The sequence below is a fragment of the Mastigoproctus giganteus genome, chromosome 2 (genome assembly GCF_048544385.1).
Source record: "Mastigoproctus giganteus isolate SK-2022 chromosome 2, ASM4854438v1, whole genome shotgun sequence".
Taxonomy (NCBI): Eukaryota; Metazoa; Arthropoda; class Arachnida; order Uropygi; family Thelyphonidae; genus Mastigoproctus; species Mastigoproctus giganteus.
The window spans coordinates 74,786,372-74,808,989 of NC_143576.1; the positions used below are offsets into that span (position 1 = coordinate 74,786,372).

The window sequence follows — 22,618 nt, forward strand, 5'->3', positions numbered from 1 at the left end:
TCTCAAATGATTTAATAAACTGAATCTTATGTTGTCTGCAATAATTATAATACGCCACAAGACCGTGTCTCCGGATAGAGGAATGGTATTTAAATCGTTGCTGTACTTTTCTCCATGAGTAATTGAAATCATTTTTATCGCTGTAGGCAGAACAAGAGATTCAGCAACAATACGTGATTTCAATTTTTTTCATATTAAATATGAAACTTCCAACGATCCTCTTAAAGCTTTACAAGGAACTGTCATATGTTTCTTCATGAAAGATTTCAGACCTTGTATGGTGTTGGCGTGTCTTTTGAAAAGGATTCAGCATTTTTCATTAGCTCTGGATGCTTCGTATGTAAATGTCTTTTTTCATTTAATAGGTTTCATGTTACGTACACGGGGCGTTTCTCATCAACAATAACACTGTAAGTAAAGCCATACTTCGTAAATTCTTCTTTATATTGTCTGTTCTTTTTCGTTCTTTTTGATTTGGAATATGATGGCTCTCAACAAGAAATTGGTAGTTGCATTATACTTGAAATAGCATTACTGTCCAAATTTTCACATGATACATTTCTTATCCTTTCAGCTTCTGAAGTATCTGTAGTTTAGTAAAATAATAAGAGGAGTTTACCTCAATATAGTGCGTAGAACACTTCCGTATGATACCCTCCAGCAACATTATTGTCATCACTCCTCGACCATTTTGTTCTGATTACCCAATTGTCCATGGTAAAATATGTATTTTTTTCTTTTTAAAAACAACGATAATATAAAAAGTACCAGAAGAAAGAAAAAAAAACATCCAAGTTGACGTGAAAGCACCGAATTGCGAAGCAGAATAAAGTGTGCTTACAGCTGACTTGCTATTTACTGTCACCGTATATTTGCACTTCCGGCCTTTAGGGAATTTCAGAAATTTTTGCTGTAGGAAGTACGAATTAAGAGATAAAGGGATTACGGTTCAGCAAATGAGTAGTACTGAGAAGTATTAATACATACTGAGAAGTTGCACTAGTCAGCTGCTTTCTGTGTGTCCATAGCTAGTGAGCAAATTAAGGCATAATACCCACAAGGACAATAAGTAAGAAACCCACCTGCATCACACTTGAAACCAACCTAAAAAATAAAGAGTGGCAATAGGGTTCATTCATATCTCAGACTTCTTTCAAATAGTAAGGTCTCTACACCTACAGTATTGAAAAAATAATTTTAACAACAAGTTTTTTAGCTTTTATGTACACAATAACTAATTTTATTTAAAAATTGTCGCGACCCCTTTAATTTATCCCGGAAACCCCTCTGGGGGTTGAGTCCCATAGTTTGCACACCACTGGCCTAAGGTTTTTATTGTGTTGGAAAATTCCATTTTTAATTGGTTCCATTTATACATCAATATCCTCTTCAAAAGAAAAGAAAAAAAAAAATAACTGAGTATCTCCATTATTCTAATACAAAATCATTTGAATTATTATTTCTTAGTATGATTTCATCTAAAAATTGCTTCATGAATACTACAAAATGTGATCCTGTCATTAATTTTCATAAGACCCATGTAACATTCATTCTAATTTATAAAAAAATAAAATAAGGTGCTACTTACTCTAAAAGAAAGTCTTCTTCCCATATAGGATCGGGCGGACATTTTACTTGTGTTCGACAGACTTTCACTTGATTCTGGGAGATAATACAAAATGGATGTGGAACTAATCTTACAGGTAATCTATGGGCCTCTAGAAGAGTTAAATGAAGACTTCGGACTTCGGTAACATTATGACTAGGAGCCCTTCCTCGAGGAAGTTGGGGAGAACACAAGGGTTTAATAGCTTGTATCCACTCCTGGAAGGAAAATAAACTTTTCTTTACAGTAAATATTTATATATATACACACATTTATACATTGCTTTGGAGAAGAAATCTGAGTTCGGTTGAACATATGTAATTAAATCAACTAATGCACTGATTTTGCATTAGATGACACACAGAATGTGGCCCACAAAGTTGGTATAAGTGCACCGCGACACAGAAACTATAACTGATTTTCTATCAGATTTGCTGTTTCATTCATATTTTTCAGTTTAGTACAGAAAGTGTTACAGCTGGTGTTCAAGATGATATGCATGCAGGAGATCAAGACTGTGGCCCATGCAAGTCAAATTCTCTCGGTATCATGTAAGGTATAATCCTGTGTCCCATACTTGTTTCAAATTGTTGACCTAGGTGTACAACTCTCTACCATATTGTCTATACTATCATATATAGCTAGTATTAAAACTGAACCATTATTCCCTACACTATGAAGAGGACTACATCCAAGTCTCTAGGTAACATAATATCTTCCTAGAACTTCGGTAGAACAGTACTATGTGATGAAAGCATGAACTGATTAAATCATCACCAAGAAGGCAAACCTTGATTGAGAAATGTAATTATGAAATGAAATGTATTACCTAGTAGTAATTATTGTGGTGGGAGATTCCATTTACAGGTTATGGAATTACAGGTTCAGAGTTCTATCCTTGTGGAATGTTTCATCCACGAACAGGATCCTTATTAGAAACATGAAGTTATGGACATTGGAAACAGCCAACAGCAAAAGAGTGATCACAAAAAAAGTGAAAGTATGAGTCACAAACCAAGGGACTGAACCATTATTTGGGAAATCATAAAGCTTACTATCTGGATGGATAACCATTGAAGCAGTCTCCTTGAACCATATACACCAATTCCAATGCTTCTGCAACTTCTGGACATATCCTCACTGGAACTTCCTTTGGAACTGCTAATAGTTCCTGTGTTACATTCTGAATAATTTCCTCAGTAATTGCAAATCTGCGACCTCTCGAGGAGGCTTCAAGTTTGAAAAACAAAAAAAATTACATGGAGCTAAATTTTCATAAGTATGAATTTCTTGAATGAAAAGCATTCAGTGTGCAGGGACACATTGTTAAGATGCAAGCACCAATTCCAAAGGCCGCAGGTGGCTCCATAGCCAGGTGGGAAGGAGCAGCAGTGCGTAGCACACGCTTCTTGATTAAACCGAGGTTCGAGCCCGTCACCACCAAATACGGACAATGCAGAAAGGTCAGAGAATGACCACCGCATACTCCCGGAGCAATATGACCTTAGTTGATAATGCTCCTAAAAACCAAACAACATTCATACATTCCAAAGGCCGCTTTTCTGTCCGTTTCTCCAAACAACATTATACAATTCCTGTAGAATTGTTTTATAGTATTCCAGGTTCACTGTTCAACTATATAGAACAAATTCATAATGAACAATACACTGAGTCAAAAAATGCAATAAGCATGACCTTCACATTTCATTTAGATTGTCCTTTTTTTTGTAGGCCTCGAAGAAGATAGAATCATCTAATAAAAACACTGGGACTTTGTTTTTTGGATTATAGCCATATGCCCATTATTCATCTCCAGTTTGTTTGTTTGTTTGTTATTTGGATTTTAGGAGCATTAGCAACTAAGGCCATATTGCTCCGGGGATATGCGGTGGTCATTCCCTGACCTTTCCGCATCCTCCGTATTTGGTGGTCACGGGCTCGAACCCCGGTCTAATCAAGAAGCGTGTGCTACGCACTGCTGCTCCTGCCCACCTGGCTACGGAGGCGCCACATCTCCAGTAAAGGAAAAAATAGTGTGGGTGAGCAGCAGTATATTGACAAAGATTCTGATGTGAGAGGAATCGCTGTTCATTGTGATCATCAGTGAAGATGTGAAGTATAAATCTGTATTCCCAAATCTTGAGCAGATCACAAATAAAAGTGACTGAATCACTGGTTTTTTTGAAGAGCAGCCAGAATGAGGATCATCTTCAATAGACAACAGGCCTTCTTTAAACTTTGGAAATGACCGAAAAATCTTTGAATAACACATGGCGTCTTCTCCAAAAGCTGTACTTAATTTCACGGGTTCTGTTACACCTATCCCTAATTTGAAATTTGATGCAAATTTTTTGCTCAGCAAAATCACTCATCTTAAAATGCAACAAAACATATAAAATGCCTTATACACATGTCAGTATAATATCTGAATTCTTGGCACATGATACATGAATCTTGCAGACATACAGCTAATATGTACGTACCAGAGAGAGAAAGAACCTCTGTGAGGGATGAAAGTCTAATGGTGCCAGAACCCATTCTAATGTGAGTGAAAAAGATAAAAGCAACAGAAAGGGCAAGTAAGCAAATGCAAAAATCTCTGGCATAATCTGGAGAATTCATAGGCCTTGACACAATGTCCTGAATGTCACCAGCTGACTATTCATTGCAACTTTACTCAAACTTATAAAATAAACTGTACCAGTTGCAATAGTGACAAGGCAGTGAATATTATTCACATAGCTTGTATAAAGATACATGTATATTAATGATGAGGTTATTATACTCTAAAGTTTGTTTATTGTCCAATAAGTAAATCAAACTGACACTACAACATGGCTACATGAAATTCTTTATATAGCAACATTTTGTATTAAAATTGTTTAATACCATCTTCAATCATCAGAACCTTAAAGAGAAAACATTCACAAAAAATATCATTATCAAGTTCACCTCCCTGTGCCTGATTTTTGCTTTCGTCATTCATATGTTTCAACAAACTCCTTGTACTTACTTTTTTTTTATCAAATTATTTTTCCTACTATTACAGTTAGAGGTATAATATCACTGTGTAGGCATAATTTTCTACAATGATGTTTGTCATCTCTTCAACCTTAGTAGTTTAATAGATACTATTTCTTCAATGTATGTATATTATGCTTATATACCAAGTTATATCTCTTATACTCTATTAAATCAACTTAGGTCTACAGGTACAGTTTAAAGTCAAGCAATTAACTAATTATCTCAGTCTCCCAACAGTTGAGTATGCAAATTATAATTCATTCCTTGATACACTCCATATAACTGAATTTTTAACACCTCCACTGCACAAGCCCCAACAGTGGAGCTTGTGTAACTTGAAAGTAACAAGGCTGTGGTAATCGTTGGCTGAAGATAAAAACCTGGAATTTTCTGTACCCTCTTAAATATAGAAAATTTTTTAGTTGTTATGTTTTTGAATTTATTTTATCATTTTCCCAGAATTACAGCAAGATTACCACCCTTAAAGGTGCATGTAATCAGGCTGTATTTGTGGTAACCTGGCATCAGTCATGCAGGACCTAACAGGTGCCCTCAGAAACACCAGTTCCAAATTAATCTATAATTAATGATTAACAATCTGAACTTTTTACTTTCTGAAATATAGTGAAAACTTTTATTCAAAATGTTCAAGTGAAAAATTATTGCTTTCTTGGAATTAAAATTGCAAAATACCTCGAGGTCTAAGATTATTTATTGTTTTTGGCTTTTGCTTCAATGTACTGTTTCTCTTCAGCTTCTTAAAAACAATATACCATGTTTGCAAGTGTAGTTTGAAATTGGTACATTGAATGAAATATGGCAGAGGCATCTGTAATGGAAAGTAGTTCTTCTTTATGTTTAATTGTTGTAAAAGATTATTTTTTATCTCTATTATTATTATCTGTTTGACAACATAATAATGCATGTGTGAAAACAAATTTTAAATTTAGTGCTCTTAACACTTCTCTGAACTAGAAAATACAAGTGACTGCTAGTTTCATGTTTATATTTTATGACTGTAACTTTGTTTTTTAAAAAAATGCATAAAAATCACATCATCACCACCATCAGCCATTTTCATTCCACTGCAGTATGAAGGCCTCTCCAACAACTTTCCAGTCCTCCCAGTTTTGTGCAATGGCAATTCAATTACTGCCTACAAACTCATGAATTGCAACTGTCCAACTCCTTTGTTGTCTTCCAGGTTTTCTTCTAGCTCCTCTTGGGTACCATTCTGTTATTTTCTTAGTTCATAATTTCTTCAAGCTATGTATCCTGCCCAAGACCATTTTAGTTCTTTAGGTTTGATAAGAATGTCCTTTACTTGAGTTTGCTGCCTAATCCATGTGTTTCTCTTCTTATCTAACAGTCTGATTCCCAATATAATTCGTTCCATTATTTGCTGTGTAGTTCTCAGCTTCTTTTCCATTCTTTTGGTGAGTGCCCAAGTTTCACTTCTATAAGTCATGGTGGGGAGTATATATTGGTTCATTATTTTACGTTTCACACATACTGGGATATTGCTCTTCAGTATGTGACTATATTTCCTGAATGCTATCCATCCAAAATCTATTCTTCTCTTGACTTCCAGCCATTTATCATTATTATAACTAATAATTTGTCCCAGATAAGTATATGGCTCCACCTTTTCAATTACTGCTCCTTCAATCATTATTTCCCTTTCTGTGGCATACTTGTTCATCATTACTTTTGTTTTAGCTATATTCATCTTTAGTCCAAAATCCTTACTAACTGTGCATAACTGATTAAGATTTTCTTCTAATTCTTTGGGATCGTGGCTTATGACCACAATGTCATCTGCAAATTGTAAATGGTTTAGGTACTCTCCGTTCACATTGACTCCTTTCTCCCTTCTGTTAGTGAGGACGAAGTCGATTTCATTAGTTGTTAATCCATTTGTACTCTTCCATGTCCACTTTCTGTTCACCCTTTTCTTGAAAAATGTGTTCATTACTGACAATCCTTGAGATTCTGCAAATTCCGTAAGTCTTTCACCTCTTTCATTTCTTTCACCAATTCCAAAATTTCCTATAGTTCCCCGTTTCTGCACTGTTTTGTCTTTTTCCAACCTTAGCATTGAAGTCCCCCATAATAATAGTGTAGTGGGTTTTCTGCTCATCTAGAAGACTCTCAATTTCGGTGTACATTTCTTCAACCTCTTCATCATCATGGCTGGATGTTGGTGCATAAATCATTATAACCTTTAGTTTGTACTTCTTAGAAATCTTGACACCCTTGGTGATGTACTTTTGAATTCCAAAATGTTGTTTTTTAAATCTTTATGGACCAGAAACTCAACTCCACCTTCACTCCTTTCACTGTTTCCATTGGTGTACAGCAGATTTCCACTTGATAAACTTATAAGTGATTCATTTCTTCTTCTGTTAATTTATAGCAGAGGGATTATCTTCAATAGGATAGTGTCATGTTTTTATCCTGAACCCGGGGTTCTTGTATAGTAGAAGCCGGGGTGACCTTTGCTCTTATACTCTGTACATCAGGGTTGATGTGCAGGCTGGTTCAGAATCTTACTGATATCAATCGTCAGACCATGCTGCTGGTGCCATGTTTAATTCTTGATCTGGGATTCTTGTGTGATGGAAGCCTAGGGTGACCTCTGCTCCCATACTCTGGACATTAGATTTGGTGTGCAGGCTGGCAAGGGATTAGGAAATCCCTAATTACTGTCTCTAATGCCTATTGCTATTTAATGATTGCTTGGTTGATTTAGAGATTTTTTAGGCACATTGGCAACTATGGCCATAGTGCGCCAGCTATTTAATGATCAGGTCAAGATTAACGGATTATTTTAACGATGCTTCAAAGAACAGCTTTGAGTGGAAATAACAGAATTAATATCTAACAAGACTAAGCTGATGACACAGAGGCATCAACACTATTAAACAACCGACGAATGTTAAAATTTGTTTTTCATAAATTTTATTATGATCTAATAAACATTAATTTTTATGATCTAATTGAAATATCGACAAGCTGGATAAAACTGTTTCGTGGACCGGATGTGGCACGCGGGCCATAGTTTGGGGACCTCTGAGGTAGACTCATCCACCAACACAGAAGGATTTTTATTTATATCCTTATCTTTATCCACCCAAGGAACAAACACTCGAGATGTTTTGGGGGTTTTCCTACCCCTCCGCAATTTTCCAATATCCACAGATTTCTTTCTCCTCACAGAATCCACTAACTTGAAGACAAATTTTCAGCATCAGAATCTCTAGTTAAAGTTTTCTTCAAGAGCACATCCATGTTTATGAATGAATGTATTTGATAAGAAAAAAAAGATACCAGCCACAAATAAATAATCTTATAGCTGGATAAATATCCTCTTCTTCAAAATATCCTGCAAGATAATCTCTAATTCAAAATATATATGACTTAAATGTATATAATTTTTCCCAGATGGATGAAAAATTTAATTGATAGATTGAATTCACCAAAATATATTTTTCAGATCAAGGTTTCCATCCATCACAGAGTGCTCGAAAAATTCTTAAAAATTAAGTAATTTTTCAAGGTCCACACCCACCAAAGATAGTGTCTTTAGGACCAATAGGTTAGGAGATATAGCTACTTTAAGGCTTGGAAAGGATAGCCCAAATAAGCCCACAATGCTATCCAACAGGAAAACAAAAAGTTGGTACAAATCACACACTAAGGCTTCTCTACTGAGAAGTCCAAGTATATTAATGAATATATTATATTCAGTACTATGTATTACTGAGATGGCACTATGCATCCATGAAAATGGGAAATTTCACAATGGTATATGTCCAAATGTGAACTCTACGAATCACTATGATATTTATAAGTAATACCGTTATATTCAAATAATGAAAATGAAAAACTGTTCACTCAATGATTTCAGCACAACTGCACAGTCCCAACACCCAAAATTTTACCCAACAACTCACCGACACTTCATCTTCAAGAAACGCATATTTTTATAACAGGGGATGACTTAAAAACACTTGAAATAATCTCAAGAGCAGGAGCACATTTCCACTTTCTAACCAACTAACAGTCCCTCTACTGACCAAGGAAAAAGTATTCAAAGTATTTTTGTTTTTTGGGCAGTCTCCAGGGTTTCACTCATACGGCACAGTTTCGTCTGTAAGGCATACGTCAAAGCCGGTAGTATGTGAGAGTATGGGTGTGTTTCTGTTGAATGTTGAGTGCTAGCACCTGGTGACTTTGCAGCCAGGGGGTGGGGAACATCTGGTCCCCACCCCCCTTGACCCCCCATCCCTTGCCAATGAAGAGACATGCCAGGAACTGTACAAAAAACTCTTATTGGAGCTGGAGCTTTCAGGGATTACCTGAAAACCCCAATGGTACTTTTCAGGGGTTTTCAGGTACTGAAACAGGAATAAGTGGGACAAGTAGGGGAGAAAGGAAAAAGAGGATAGAAAGTTGAAGAGAAGGAACACTTCCCCAGAAAATGAAAATTAGGTGTTTAGGAAAGGTAGCAAACAGCAAAAAGAGGTCAAACAGCAAACTAACCTGATTAAACAAAACTTATGTTAAAACTAGAATTTTTCTAGTATTCATAACAAAACTTATGTTATGGATAAAAAAGTATAATAAACCATGAATAAATAAAATACAATAGAAAATTTGGCAAAGGTAAAGAAAGCCAACATGAGAATGATGAGAAACATTGGATAACTTACGCGGAAAATTAGTTTCCCGATACGGCACTGTAGCGCTGCTCACTCAGTAAACAGATGGTAGGTGTTATCGATCTGGAGCAAAGTCAAGAACGATATATTGATGGGTAGGTAGGCATGGCAAATGGTGTGCTCATTGGTGCGTGAACAAAACACATGATAACATTGGTTTAGTTTCACTTTAGTAGCACTCAGAAGCGCTAATGGTGACTTGCCCTAATCGCACATGCCCTAATGAACGCATTCCATAATGGCGAAAAAAGGTCAAGTTATCTCCACTTTTTTATCCATAACAAAACTTATGTTATGGATAAAAAAGTATGTTAAACCATGAATAAATAACATACAATAGAAAATTTGGCAAAGGTAAAGAAAGCCAACATGAGAACGTTGAGAAACGTTGGATAACTTACGCGGAAAATTATTACTATTATAGTAATAAAACAAAACTATTATGCACCATTCTTTACTCATAAATACACATCGTAATACTGACCAATGACTACACAGTAGCCTGTCGTCTGTCGTGCCGACTTCCAATCATTTCATCGCTTGCTACGTCTACCTGTCAATCAATATATCCTTCTCGATTTCGGTTCTAGACCAATAACACCTACTGCCTGTTTAGTCTGGTGTCAGAAAACAAATTTTCCGCATAAGTTATCCGCCGTTTCTCGTTGTTCTCGTGTTGGCTTTCTTTACCTTAGCTGAAAATTCTTTTCTATGTCAAAGCATTTAAAATATTAGCTAAACAGTTAAGAATCTTATAGAACAGCACTATAATGACTATAGTCAAAAGTGAAAGTATATATAATTTCATTAGTAACGAGAAGAGATGATTGGAGAAAACCAACACAACTGTCACTGACCATTATGACAAAAAATATACATCAAGTATTTAAATAACTAAGGCACTTACTCAGACAGGTGTGAGGTTATGATCAAGCACCTTGATATTGCAGTGGTAGAGATACATCTTATAATGATCTTAATAAAACATCAAAATAGATTCGGGAGGGATTCAAGTTAAATATTAGCTAAACAGTTAAGAATCTTATAGAACAGCACCATAATGACGACAGCCAAAAGTGAAAGTATATATAATTTAATTAGTAACGAGAAGAGAGGATTGGAGGAAACCAACACAACTGTTATTTACCATTATGACAAAATATATACATCAGGTAGTTAAATAACTAAGACCTAACCTTTTTCTTTAGAATCACAGTCATATTTTGAAATACATTCATAAAAAAATAAATTTTTTTATGACTGTATTTTTATTTTCTTGTTCAATAATATGCTCTAATGGTGAAAAAAAGGTCAGGTTACCTCCACTTGAATCCCATGGGAGCTTAAATCCCTCCTGAAATGGAGGGGGTAACGTAACCTTTTTTCTTTAGAATCATGGGTGGACTAGCGCATAAACTGTTTATTAACAAAATATTAATTTTTTATTACTGTACTTTTATTTTTAAAGACACGCATGTATCATAACGTCAATCAATACCTCAATAGCTATTCACTATATATATATATATATATTTTTTTTTTTTATTCTATCTGGTTATTTTATACTACCTGACTATCATTTGGACACAGTTATACAGAAACGGATAGCTCGTTAATTATGGTTGATACATTGAAAGGGTTAGCCCTCGAAAAAGTCCCTTTCAATGTATCTAATTGCCTATAATTAACATTTTAATTTGACTTTTAATTTTTCTTTTAATGTTATTGATATGTAAGGTTTTCCTTACTTTATTTGGCATATATATATATATATATATATTTTTTTTTTTTTTCCAGTTTGCATTGGGCACTTGCATAAGGCGTTGGGTTGCTTGAGAAGCTATAACTTACTAGCTTTTGTATTGTACATTATAGCCGGCTTAACTTTGTCTATAATTGCACTATTAGAACTTACTACTACTACTAATATCTTAAATAATATACAGACGGATGTAATGTTTAATCTTGTAAGATGGATCTGTGATCTGTGACGATTAATATTTATATATATATATATATATATATATATATTAAATTTGATATATTTATTATAATTGAGCTATTAATTAACTATTCATTTATGCATTTTACATACTTGGGATATATATATATATATATATATATATATAATATAAAGAATTGTTCTTTCAGACAGGTTAAGAAATATAATGAAAAATAAAGAAACCTTTTCCTTTTTTCATAACCAAACCTAAATCAACAATACAGCAGGGCCCCCCGTTATAACATGGTTTGCTTTACGATGATTTGCTATAATGCTGTTCTTATATTATAACCTGTATCTGACTATAACGCTCTCTCAGATCACTATAACGCTCTTTTACAGATTGCATTTTTGGTATTTAACGAAATCGTTTCATTTGATGGAGTCGATAGCTTAAAATTGAATATCAAAACAGCATTAAAACGTTTCCCACACCGACTTGAGAAATTTTCCCACGCTCAGTGATATTTTCTCGCACGCTAATTTAATTGCAGTACAGTGACTTGTTACGTAGTTCCGAGATCGATATTTTAAAAAATGATCAAGTATATTGCTTGTAATATTTGCATTATATGCATTTATCCAAAGTCTAGTCATCACTCAGTACAGTATTAGACATCGTGCGTAACGGAAAGTTTACTCGAGTATTGTATCATAATTAATGCAACAAACGCAGTTACATTTTCGAAGAGTTATTTTATTTATTTCGTATGATGTGATCAATAACATGAAGGAACCAGTTTTTTCTTGCTTCCTTCGAGTATCATGGCCAGGATATCCAACCAACCGGTTGGTTCGGCACCATCGTGATATCCAGCCGGGGCGAGAATCGAACCTGCGACCTTTGGGTTGCCAGGCAGGCACTTTACCTACCCGGCTAGACCAGTCGGCTTCGAAGAGTTAATAATGGCGGATAAGAATGAAAAAGCAACAATATCTGGATGCAGTATGAAAACTACAAATGTAAGAAAAATACTGAATTTGAAAATTAAATTAGACGTTTTGAAGCGAATCGATTCCAGTCAAAGACAAGTGGGTGTGTGCCATAATTTAGGACTTATTAGTATTATTAATATTAACACACATGGTACAAGGAAGCCTATGGCTGATGCTACACCAGCCAAAAAAAAAAATAAAAATAAAAATAAGAATAAAAATAAAATAATAATAATAAAAAAATAAATAATAATAGAAAAGGAAATACCTATGCGTTTCCCTCCTCCCGTAGATAATTATCCAGCTGACCTTTGAATTTCCCCAAACTGTCAGCCTCTATCACCCAAGCAGGTAACTTATTCCAGTAATTTATAACCGCTGGCTAAAATAAAACTTCCTGTAATCCAGTCTAAACATCTTCCCCTGTAACTTTAAATTATCGTCCCTTGTTCTAGAATCATTTATAACCGTGAAAATTTCGTCCTTATTCATTTTGCTTATGCCTCTCAGAGCCTTAAACACCTCAATCAAGTCTCCTCTAAGGCACCTAGTTTCCAAGCTCTGCAACCCACACAATTCGAAGTCTCTTCATATGGACACCCTTTTGCCAATCTCACCAGGCGAGTTACCCGTCTTTGGACCCTTTCAAGAAGCACAATGTATTTCTTTAGGTACAGTATCCATAGATGAACACAGTATTCCAGGTGTGGTCTGACAATAGCCTATAATGGGATTATAAAGTCCTTATCTCTACTTGCTACTGTGCGATAAAACATCTATAGGACACCATGGACCTCCCTTGCAACCAGTCTACAATGCTCGGAGAACTTTATGTCTGACTGTATTGTAATACCCAAGTCCCTTTCCTCCACTATCAGCTTTAGTTCAACTCCGCCAAGTGTAAAAGTTATTTTGGGGTTGCCATTCTCCAGGTGCAATACCTTACACTCTGTTGGATTAAAGCATAGCTGCCATTTTTCTGACCACTCCTGAAGTCTATCTAGGTAGCTCTGAAGAAGCTCTGCTTGGCAGTGAACATTAACTACTCTACCAATCTTTACATCATGTCCTCTATCCCTCTTTCAATGTCATTTTTTAAAATCAAAAACAACAGTGGTTATAATACTGATCATTGGGAAACCCTACTTCTTACATCAACCCAATCTGAGGAATAACCATTTATCACAACCCTCTGTCTCCTGCCCTGAAGGCATCCAGCTATCCATGAGGATATTCCCCGTGATTCCAACCTGTTCCAGCTTATAAAGTAACTGCTCATGTGGGACTGATTAAATGCTTTGCTGAAATCTAAATAAACAATGTCAAAATTCCGAAATAAACAATATCCAAAGTCCAGCTCTTGAGTGACCCTATCAAAATAGCTAACCAGATTAGTTAAACTGATTTTCCCTTTACAAACCCATGCTGAGTATCCTTCAGAATTCCATTTCTATCTAAATGATCCTGAATTGAACCCTTGATCATTGTCTCCATGATTTTCCCCACTACTGAAGTTAGACTAACCAGCCAGTAATTTCTCACTTCACTCTTAGAACCGGGTTTATGTATTGGAGATACATTGGTGGCAAGTCCAGTGATGCTCTCATAATTAGCCTCAATGATTTAATGCACTCACTTGCCACCTCCCTTAAGATTATAGGGTATATTCCATCAACCCCGGGAGCCTTACTGGCCTTAATGAAAAAACTTTCGACCCTTATGGCCAGTAAGGCTCCCGAGTGCTAAGTGAATCCACGCTTAGCGTGGATTCACTTAGCACTCTGTTTTTCTGGAACGAATTATCAGCGTTAAGCGGGGGTCACCTGTATAATAAAAACTCTCATGAACTACAAAAATCTGCTTTTAATAATGAGAAAAAAAAACATAGTGAAGAACATAAAAATCAATGGAACGAAACTTTTATTAATTTCATTTTCATCAAAAAATCAACCGACATTTTATTTTCCTTCCACATTTCTTTCATCTTTAAAAGATTCATCGCTAATATTACCTGTTTCCCGTTCATCACAAACCTATTATGCACCATTCTTTACTCATAAATACACATCATAATACCAACCAATGACTACACAGTAGCTTGTTGTCTGTCATGCCGACCACCAATCATTTCATCTGCTTGCTACGCCTACCTGTCAATCAATATATCCTTCTCGATTTCGGTTCTAGACCGATAACACCTGCTGTCTGTTTAGTCTGGTGTCGGGAAACTAATTTTCTGCATAAGTTATCCGCTGTTTCTCGTTGTTCTCGTGTTGGCTTTCTTTAACTTAGTCGAAAATTCTTTTCTATGTCAAAGCATTTAAAATATTAGCTAAACAGTTGAGAATCTTATAGAACAGCACTATAATAACTATAGTCAAAAGCGAAAGTATATATAATTTAATTAGTAACGAGAAGAGATGATTGGAGGAAATCAACACAACTGTCATACACCATTATGACAAAAAATATACATCAGGTAGTTAAATGTATATTTTTTGTCATAATGGTGATATGGGAGCCAGAGCTGAAATTTCTACATAAAAATTTCATTTAATTATCAACTAAATTACAGTAATTACCATAAAAGTCATAACAATTCTAAACACGTAATCAAACTCAGCAAATCCACGATGCCTAGAAACTTCTTCCATACAGAAGAATTTAGCTATTAGACTAAATATCTAATTATTACTCAAAATATTTTTTCTCCTTTTAAATAGTTGATAAGCATAATAAGATAGGGCAAGAAAGTTCTCTTTATTTGCCACTAATTGATATATATTCTCAGGGCTTCATACCTCAATAATAATTTGCATTTTATTCCTCAAGTCAACATAAAAATTACACTCGAAAAGCATAAATTCTATAGTTTCATCAAGGCCCCTGGGCACAAAGGAGAGGCTGTTAAACCCAAAGCATGTAATTTACGATTAGCCCTGTTAGTAAGAATAAGGTGTCAGTAAGAATAAGAACAGAACCAAATACAGTAAACCCCCGCTATTCGAGGGGGTTACGTTCCTGAGAAATGCCGTGAATACCGAAAACGCGAATACTGAGTTATGGCTCCCATAGTAATAAAGGGGTTCTGTTCCAAAGTATGAAATATATAAGAAAAACTAGTATAGAATTTTGTCTATGTATGTATTATATGTACCTTCATAATATGACTATGTACATAGACAGTACATAGTGAAATGCTAGCATAAGGCATCGAAATGAAAATAAGAAACAATTTAATATTAAATGTAATATTTATTAGAAATTTCAAACAAATCTTTCAAACCAGCGCCCTAGCTAAAAAACTTATCCTGCCAGTGCTATTACCAGTTTCGCTAAAGTGTTGATAAAGGAGTTTTGCTTTTTCATGAATGATGAGTGAACTTAACGGAATTTTATTTTGAGTTCGGTCTTCTATCCACAGATTTAAAGCCGTTTCCATTTTTTCTAATTTAACATCACGAGTTACAGAGCAAATTTTTTAAGCAATTAGCGTGTTTTCACGGACACTACGGCGGATTTTTTCTTCTGATTTCTTGATTGATCGTACCGTTGACTCATTGATTTTATAATGTTTTGCCACTAAGGAGACACTTTCACCATTAGAAATTTTACCTAATAACTCAATTTTATTCGCCAGTCATCACCTTCTTTGATCTTTTCACATTTCCCTTGTTATTCGTAGCCATATTTTTGTACAGGTTAGAAAGAACTTGTCCACAATAAAGTCACTTTCTTCCATTAACACACTCGAAAAAGTCTGTTTTACACTGTAAAAGAGTTGATTTATCACTTTTGTAAGCATATCAATTTATAAATTGATAAATTTATTCAATTTATAAGCATATAAATTAAAAACAATCGACGAAGCCTTCCATGACAAGCGCATAACACATACTGAATAAGGATTAGCAAGAAACATCCATGCTCGCAATTTTGTCACCCCTCTCCCCCCACCCACTGAGCAGTGTTTTGATCGGGAAAGATAATTTTAGCCACGGCCACGTTTTTTTATGGCGGAAAATGTTCACGGCGCTTTAAAATTGACATTTTTTTAGGTTTCATTTTATATTAAATCAGCGACCGCGAATACAGATACCGCGAATAGCGGGGGTTTACTGTAATGGGGTTTACTGTAATGTGATTACGATCTCCGCGTAGTTTACATTATGGTGTGTTACAGTAAATGCCAGAGATTTAAAAGTGTGTGGATCTTGGATCGTTTAGTATCGTCACAACTTGAGGATTCTGTTGGTAAGCATAGTTTTGTGTTATTAGAGCTCTCTTTCGAGTTTCTTCCATTTTCTTCTCACCGCTATTGTTCTTTGGTCACTCTGCTTAGGCGCCATAGCCGAAGCTTTAGGGAGGTGGCCACTCCTTTGCCTGACCACCACAGTCTCTATTCTCGCAAATTTGACTGGGGCTATTTTCCCCCTTCCGTGACCTTGGACGGGCGTCGCTCGGAGCTGCCAGTTTCACCGTTTTGTGCCTCTCGTTTTTACTTCCTTCTCACACTCACCCAGTGCTTGTTCCAATAGCACGTATGCGGCGCAAATTTCACCATCTGCATAAAGATCTATACAGCAGACCTGTCATCACCTTCAGATATTAAATTTGCACTATAATGGACGCTCATTAAAAGTGAATAATGCTCGTTAAGTATCGAAAAATTTTTCTTGGTGCAGTTGACCAAATTAGGAAGTGAATCCTATAAGTACTACAACTTTATAGAGTTTTGTGATCGCTCACTATGTCGCGTATCACTATGTAATATGAGCACAGCTAATAGGGGAACAGAGTTCTTCATTACATATGATAAGTTATTCTCTATTTATCGCCATTATTGTAGATTCTTTTAGTGCTGTAGTAGGAGGTTAGATGGAATTCTGAAAACTAAATACTCTTAAGCTACTTGTGTGTGAATAAATGCAGTGTTAGCAGGAAAAAAAAAAAAAAAAAAAAAAAGCCTTTTTATTGGGTATATACAGCTGCACTTCATTAGGAATTCAAGAACACCAGCATGCAGGAAGCGACCTATGAGATGAGGTCTGTACCAGCAACGAAAAATAAGTGGAAGAAGCTGGACACGCTCAAACCTGACAGAGAAACGCGAAGCCAGAGTGCTCAGCTAAAGGACACCAGGAAGGATTCCCTCCCACAAATTGATTTGACTGTGGAGAAAAAACAACCAGAGGCCTCTGCACCCTTGGACCCCTCCTGGCCAGAGGGCACATTGTTGGAAAAAACTCAAATCCTGCGTACCGCCCTTGAGGATCTGATGAAAGACTCTAACAACCGGATAACCACTGGTGTTAGGGGACAGATTGTTTCCCTCTGGACAAAGTTGGAGACAATTCTCTACCAGACAAACCTAAAATATGAAACAACTGCTGTGAAACTGGAGGCATACCTAGATGGTGGGGCAAACAAAATGCAACAGCGTGCCCCATCTTATGCACAAGCGCTGAGGACGTCAGCCGGTGAATCAGCAATAAAAAGCAGTGTACCTGCTACAACAAAAAAGACCTTGCCAAAACAACCACACCTGGTGGTGCTCCGACCAACAACCATTGAGGAAAATCAAACAAGCGAACAATTAAAGATGCAAATCATGACCAGCCTAAAAGAAGAATTCAAGACAACCAGAATAAAGTCGGTCAGGAAAACTAGAAATGTCGGAGTACTGATAGAGACAGAAACAAGGGAGGAAGCACAAAAAATTATCACTAATACCAAAATCACTGAGCTGGGGCTCACAGCGACTACCCCTAAAAGAAAAGGGCCCTCAATAGTTATTTATGACCTGGATAAAGACCTGACCCCGGATCAACTAACAGAGGAAATCTATCAAAGAAACCTGATGTCCGCTCTCCCAGAACACAGAAGGGACGAACTGCTGACACCAAAATATTCAACCAAGTCCAAGAATGGCACTCAACGAAACTGGATAATTGAACTTGTGCCTGCAGCATGGAAAGTATTAAACACCCAGAACAGAGTATATGTAAATTGGGGCAGCCACCGCTTCCGTGAACATGTGGCTGTACCCAAATGCTTCAGGTGCTGTAAATATGGGCATACAACGCACACCTGCACCCAGACTGACCCCACATGCGGCCACTGCTCGGCAAAAGGCCACACTTACAAGGATTGCTCAAACAAGAGTACTGACCCAATCTGCACCAACTGCAAGAGTCTGAAGCTGGACTGCACCCACTCAATCAGGGATAACAAGTGCCCCACCTACCTGAAAATTAAGAGCTTGTTCCAATCCAGGCTGGATTATGGGGACGCGCCTTAGAGGATACAATACTACAGAGGTAAAATTTCTGCAGATCAACGCACAGAGGGCCAGAGCAGTAGCGGATCAGATCCGTATCAAGGCTGAAGAGGAGAATGTAGATGTCATGATAATAGCCATACTCACACATGAAGATAGTCAGGGGATACCCCTTGACCTACAAGATAGTACAATTCGAGGACGACACCCCCTGGGCCGCAGTCGCGGTCAGAAATCCGGATATTACGGTGACCAAAATCACACAGCTTTGCACAGCCTGGGCTGCATGTGCCCACCTCACCACAGCTCTGGGGGCATTTTATGTTATTGCCCTCTACTGTCGACCGGGCGAAGACATAACTTTCGCCACAAGATACCTCCAACTGGCTGCTGACACCCTTCCCAACGCTAAAATTATAGTAGGGGCAGACGTGAACTGCCGGTCACCAATGTGGCATAGTCACACGCCAGACAGACGTGGCACCAGAAACGGAACTATATTGGAAGAGTTCCTTGCAAATTCAACGTTGACAGTGTTAAACCAACCAAACAATCTGCCCACATTTAGTAATACACTGTGGGAAGCCACCATAGATGTCTCCTTGGCTTCCAGGAACATCACTAATAATACTACCGACTGGTTCGTCCAAGAGGCCTGGACAACATCTGATCATCGAGCCATTACATTCCAACTCAACAGATCACTGACTAGAGTACCGGCAGCTAGACAAACCACTCACAAGCCACCATAGATGTCTCCTTGGCTTCCAGGAACATCGCTAATAATACTACCGACTGGTTCATCCAAGAGGCCTGGACAACATCTGATCATCGAGCCATTACATTCCAACTCAACAGATCACTGACTAGAGTACCGGCAGCTAGACAAACCACTCACAGATACTCCATATCCAAAGCAAACTGGGAACTCTTCCAAAGTACCTTAAAAACCAGCATACAACAGAGCCAGAGTGAGCTTGAGTGCCTCGAAGACCCAGATCACCTCCAAAGCAAGATAACAGAGATCATAACGCACACAAGCGACATCGCTATTAAAAAGAAAAATCCAACCCCTGGGGCTGTGCCGTGGTGGAACCTAGAACTGCAACGACTCCGGAAAGAAACACAAATCAGAAGAAAGGCCTTTCAGCGGGCCAGGCGCTCCTGGCCGACGGCAGAGGTTGAAGTACTCCGACAACGCTACAAAGAAGCAAGGAACACTTACACAGCCCAAATCAGAAGCTGTAAACAGCAATCTTGGGAGCGCATGGTCTCCACTATGGGAAACGAGAACCCCTGGGGAATCGTCTACAAACTGACCGTGAATAAACTCCCCCGAGGGGAAGTTATTGCCGCCACCACATTGACCCAAGGAGGCATGTCCACAACCTGGGAGCAGACTATTTCCAATATCCTGGACACAGTCTTCCACCCGGCTATACAACCAGAGACAACAGAGCAGATCCAACTCTGCTTAGAAAATGAAAGCTATCAAACAGCAAAGACAGAACCTCACTTCACCATGGAGGAGCTCAAGAGTGCTGCCACCCTCATTAGGGGAAATAAATGCCCTGGACCAGACCTCTTGGAGCCCGAAATCATCAAAAAGACAGTACAGTGTTCCCCGAACCTGTTGCTCAACCTCTTCAACCTCTGTCTTCACTGTGGCACCTTCCCGACTTCGTGGAAGAAAGCAAACATCAAACTAATCCTGAAAAATCCGACCAAACCACCACACCTCCCAGAATCGTACAGACTGATCGCACTTCTCACAGTTGCAAGTAAACTACTCGAACGCCTTCTCTATAGACGAATAGAGCAATATTATGACAGGGCTGGCCTGGCCTCACCCAACCAGTTTGGCTTCAGGCGGGGTCGCTCAGCCGTGGATGCCTTAATACACCTACAAGAACAAGTAACAAGATGCACCAAGAAGTATTTCCTTGTGATTGCCGTGGACTTTGCTGGGGCCTTCGATGCACTTTGGTGGCCAAGCATCTTGGCAAGGCTTCGGGTTGCTGGGATCCCAGGCAACCTCTACAGGGTCATCAAGAGCTACCTCACAAACAGATCCATCAGGATTGTTGCTCCCTATGGGACTCTCTCCAAGAATACATTTCACGGCTGTCCACAGGGTTCGGTCCTTGGACCACTACTGTGGAACATAGTAATGGACTCCTTCCTAGCTATAGACCTTGACGAGGTAAAATCGCAGGCCTTTGCTGATGACCTCTTACTGACAGTGTCAGCGGACTCAAGAACACAACTGGAGACACTGGCAAACCGGGCTCTGTCCACCCTTCAGGAATGGGCAAAGAAAAATCAACTTAGAATATCCCCTGCAAAGACAAACTCCATTCTGCTCAAGGGGTGCCTCAACCTCAGGCGGCCTCCACAAATCAAGATTGACCAGAAAACAATTAAATTCTCAAAGCAGCTGAAGTACCTAGGCATGATTCTAGATCCAAATCTATCATTTCAGGACCACCTGAAATATTTGCGTACAAAAGTCAGACAAAAGTTACACTGCATTGGTTGCCAGAGTCACTCGCAGAGACTGGGGCCTAGACAGACGGGTGCTATGTCTTTTCTATAAAACCATCTTCACCCCAATAGTCACGTATGCATCTGGCGCATGGTATCAAAAAGCCACAACTGTTGTCAATAAACGAATCATTGACTCGATTCACCGATCAATCCTTCTGACCATTACTCGAGCTTGCAGCACAGTGAGCACGCATGCCCTGCAAGTCCTTGCTGGTGTCCTTCCACTGGACTTAGAGATCATTCGACGGGGGCCTCACGCACCACCTGGACAAGGGTATCCCACAGACATGTTTGGGATTCACCACCGACATCATCAATAGCAAGACTATGGAAAAGAAAAAGCTGCATGCTCACCTGCTGCAGATGTGGCAGGATAGATGGGCCACCTCGCAAAAAGGCGAAATCACCAGAAAGTTTCTGCCCAACATTGGCCGGGTTTTTCCGAACTTCCCACCCTGGTTTTCCCCGGGCCTACAAGTCACATACCTATTGACAGGACATGGAGCTCTGAATGCAAAGCTATCCCTACTCGGAATACAGGAAGATCCCACCTGCACCTGCGGGGGGCTGGAGAGCTGGCAGCACCTCATGCATGATTGCCAGCTGTATGACGACCTCCGCAGCGCATTCATCACCAAAATACAGTATCTACCATACGGCCAGGAGTACCACATCTTGGACACCAAGGAAGAATATCAGGCTTTCTCCAGCTATGCACTGGCCCTGTTCACAAGACGGAGAGCTCTTATCGCAGCAAATCGCAATCAACAACTGACACAATAAGGAAATGAACAAACCTCGAAGGAAATCATCCCGTGGAAGACGCCTGAATCCAATGGTCTCCGATAATCAAGGCACTAAACCCTGAAGTGGACCTAAAGTTGAATAAATGAGAAATGACTCTATAAACAACATTGACGCAAACACCACATGGATGGGAAATGTCACAAGAAAGACCCCACAAACGCCAACAAGCAAACCCAGACCTTTTGACGGTAAAGACTGCAGAACGGACGGGAACCACCCCATGAACGATCATGCTTCGGTCCAATCGCTCCTGGAAACTGACTAGAACCACTAGCAGCTCCGCTGCCAAATGCTATATGGCGAGCTGAATGGGGTACCCTTATCCTATTCATCTTAAATTCCCTATCCCCGGCAGGAGGGAGAGGAGACATGCTCTGTTTCCTCCCTCCCCTGCCAACTCATCTCTTCGCCTGGTGAGGCATGGGCCTGCCTCACTGACCACCTGGGGTCGCCTTCTCTATCGTCCCCATGCTTCTGCCTTTCCCCCCCAGTCTTCAGTCTCTTCCCCCACTCTAACTGTATACCTTATCCATGGCAGGGGGAGATAGCTCTTCTTCGTCTCCCCCACCCGCCATCCAAACTCCCCTCTGGTGTGGCATGGGCATGCCATACTGCCTAGCAGGGGTCATGTCCTCTATCGACCCCTTACTTCTACCCCCCCAGTCTTCAGCCTCCCCTTCCTCCCACTTTTA

The 22,618-nt window shown here is 38.6% G+C and overlaps 1 protein-coding gene across 2 annotated transcripts in view; it reads right to left on the reverse strand.

Annotated features, from left to right (window-relative positions):
- The window catches only part of vap (RAS p21 protein activator vap), a 723,705-nt gene that overhangs the window by 424,997 nt on the left and 276,090 nt on the right, over positions 1–22,618 (reverse strand). For both annotated transcript variants that reach the window (XR_016546661.1, XM_090368525.1), the window contains exon 13: positions 1,589–1,824. Coding sequence is in view for 1 of the 2 variants with exons in the window: in XM_090368525.1 (XP_090224651.1) it covers positions 1,589–1,824 (236 nt within the window). In the remaining variant the exon portion in view is untranslated. The remainder of the gene's footprint in view (positions 1–1,588; positions 1,825–22,618) is intronic.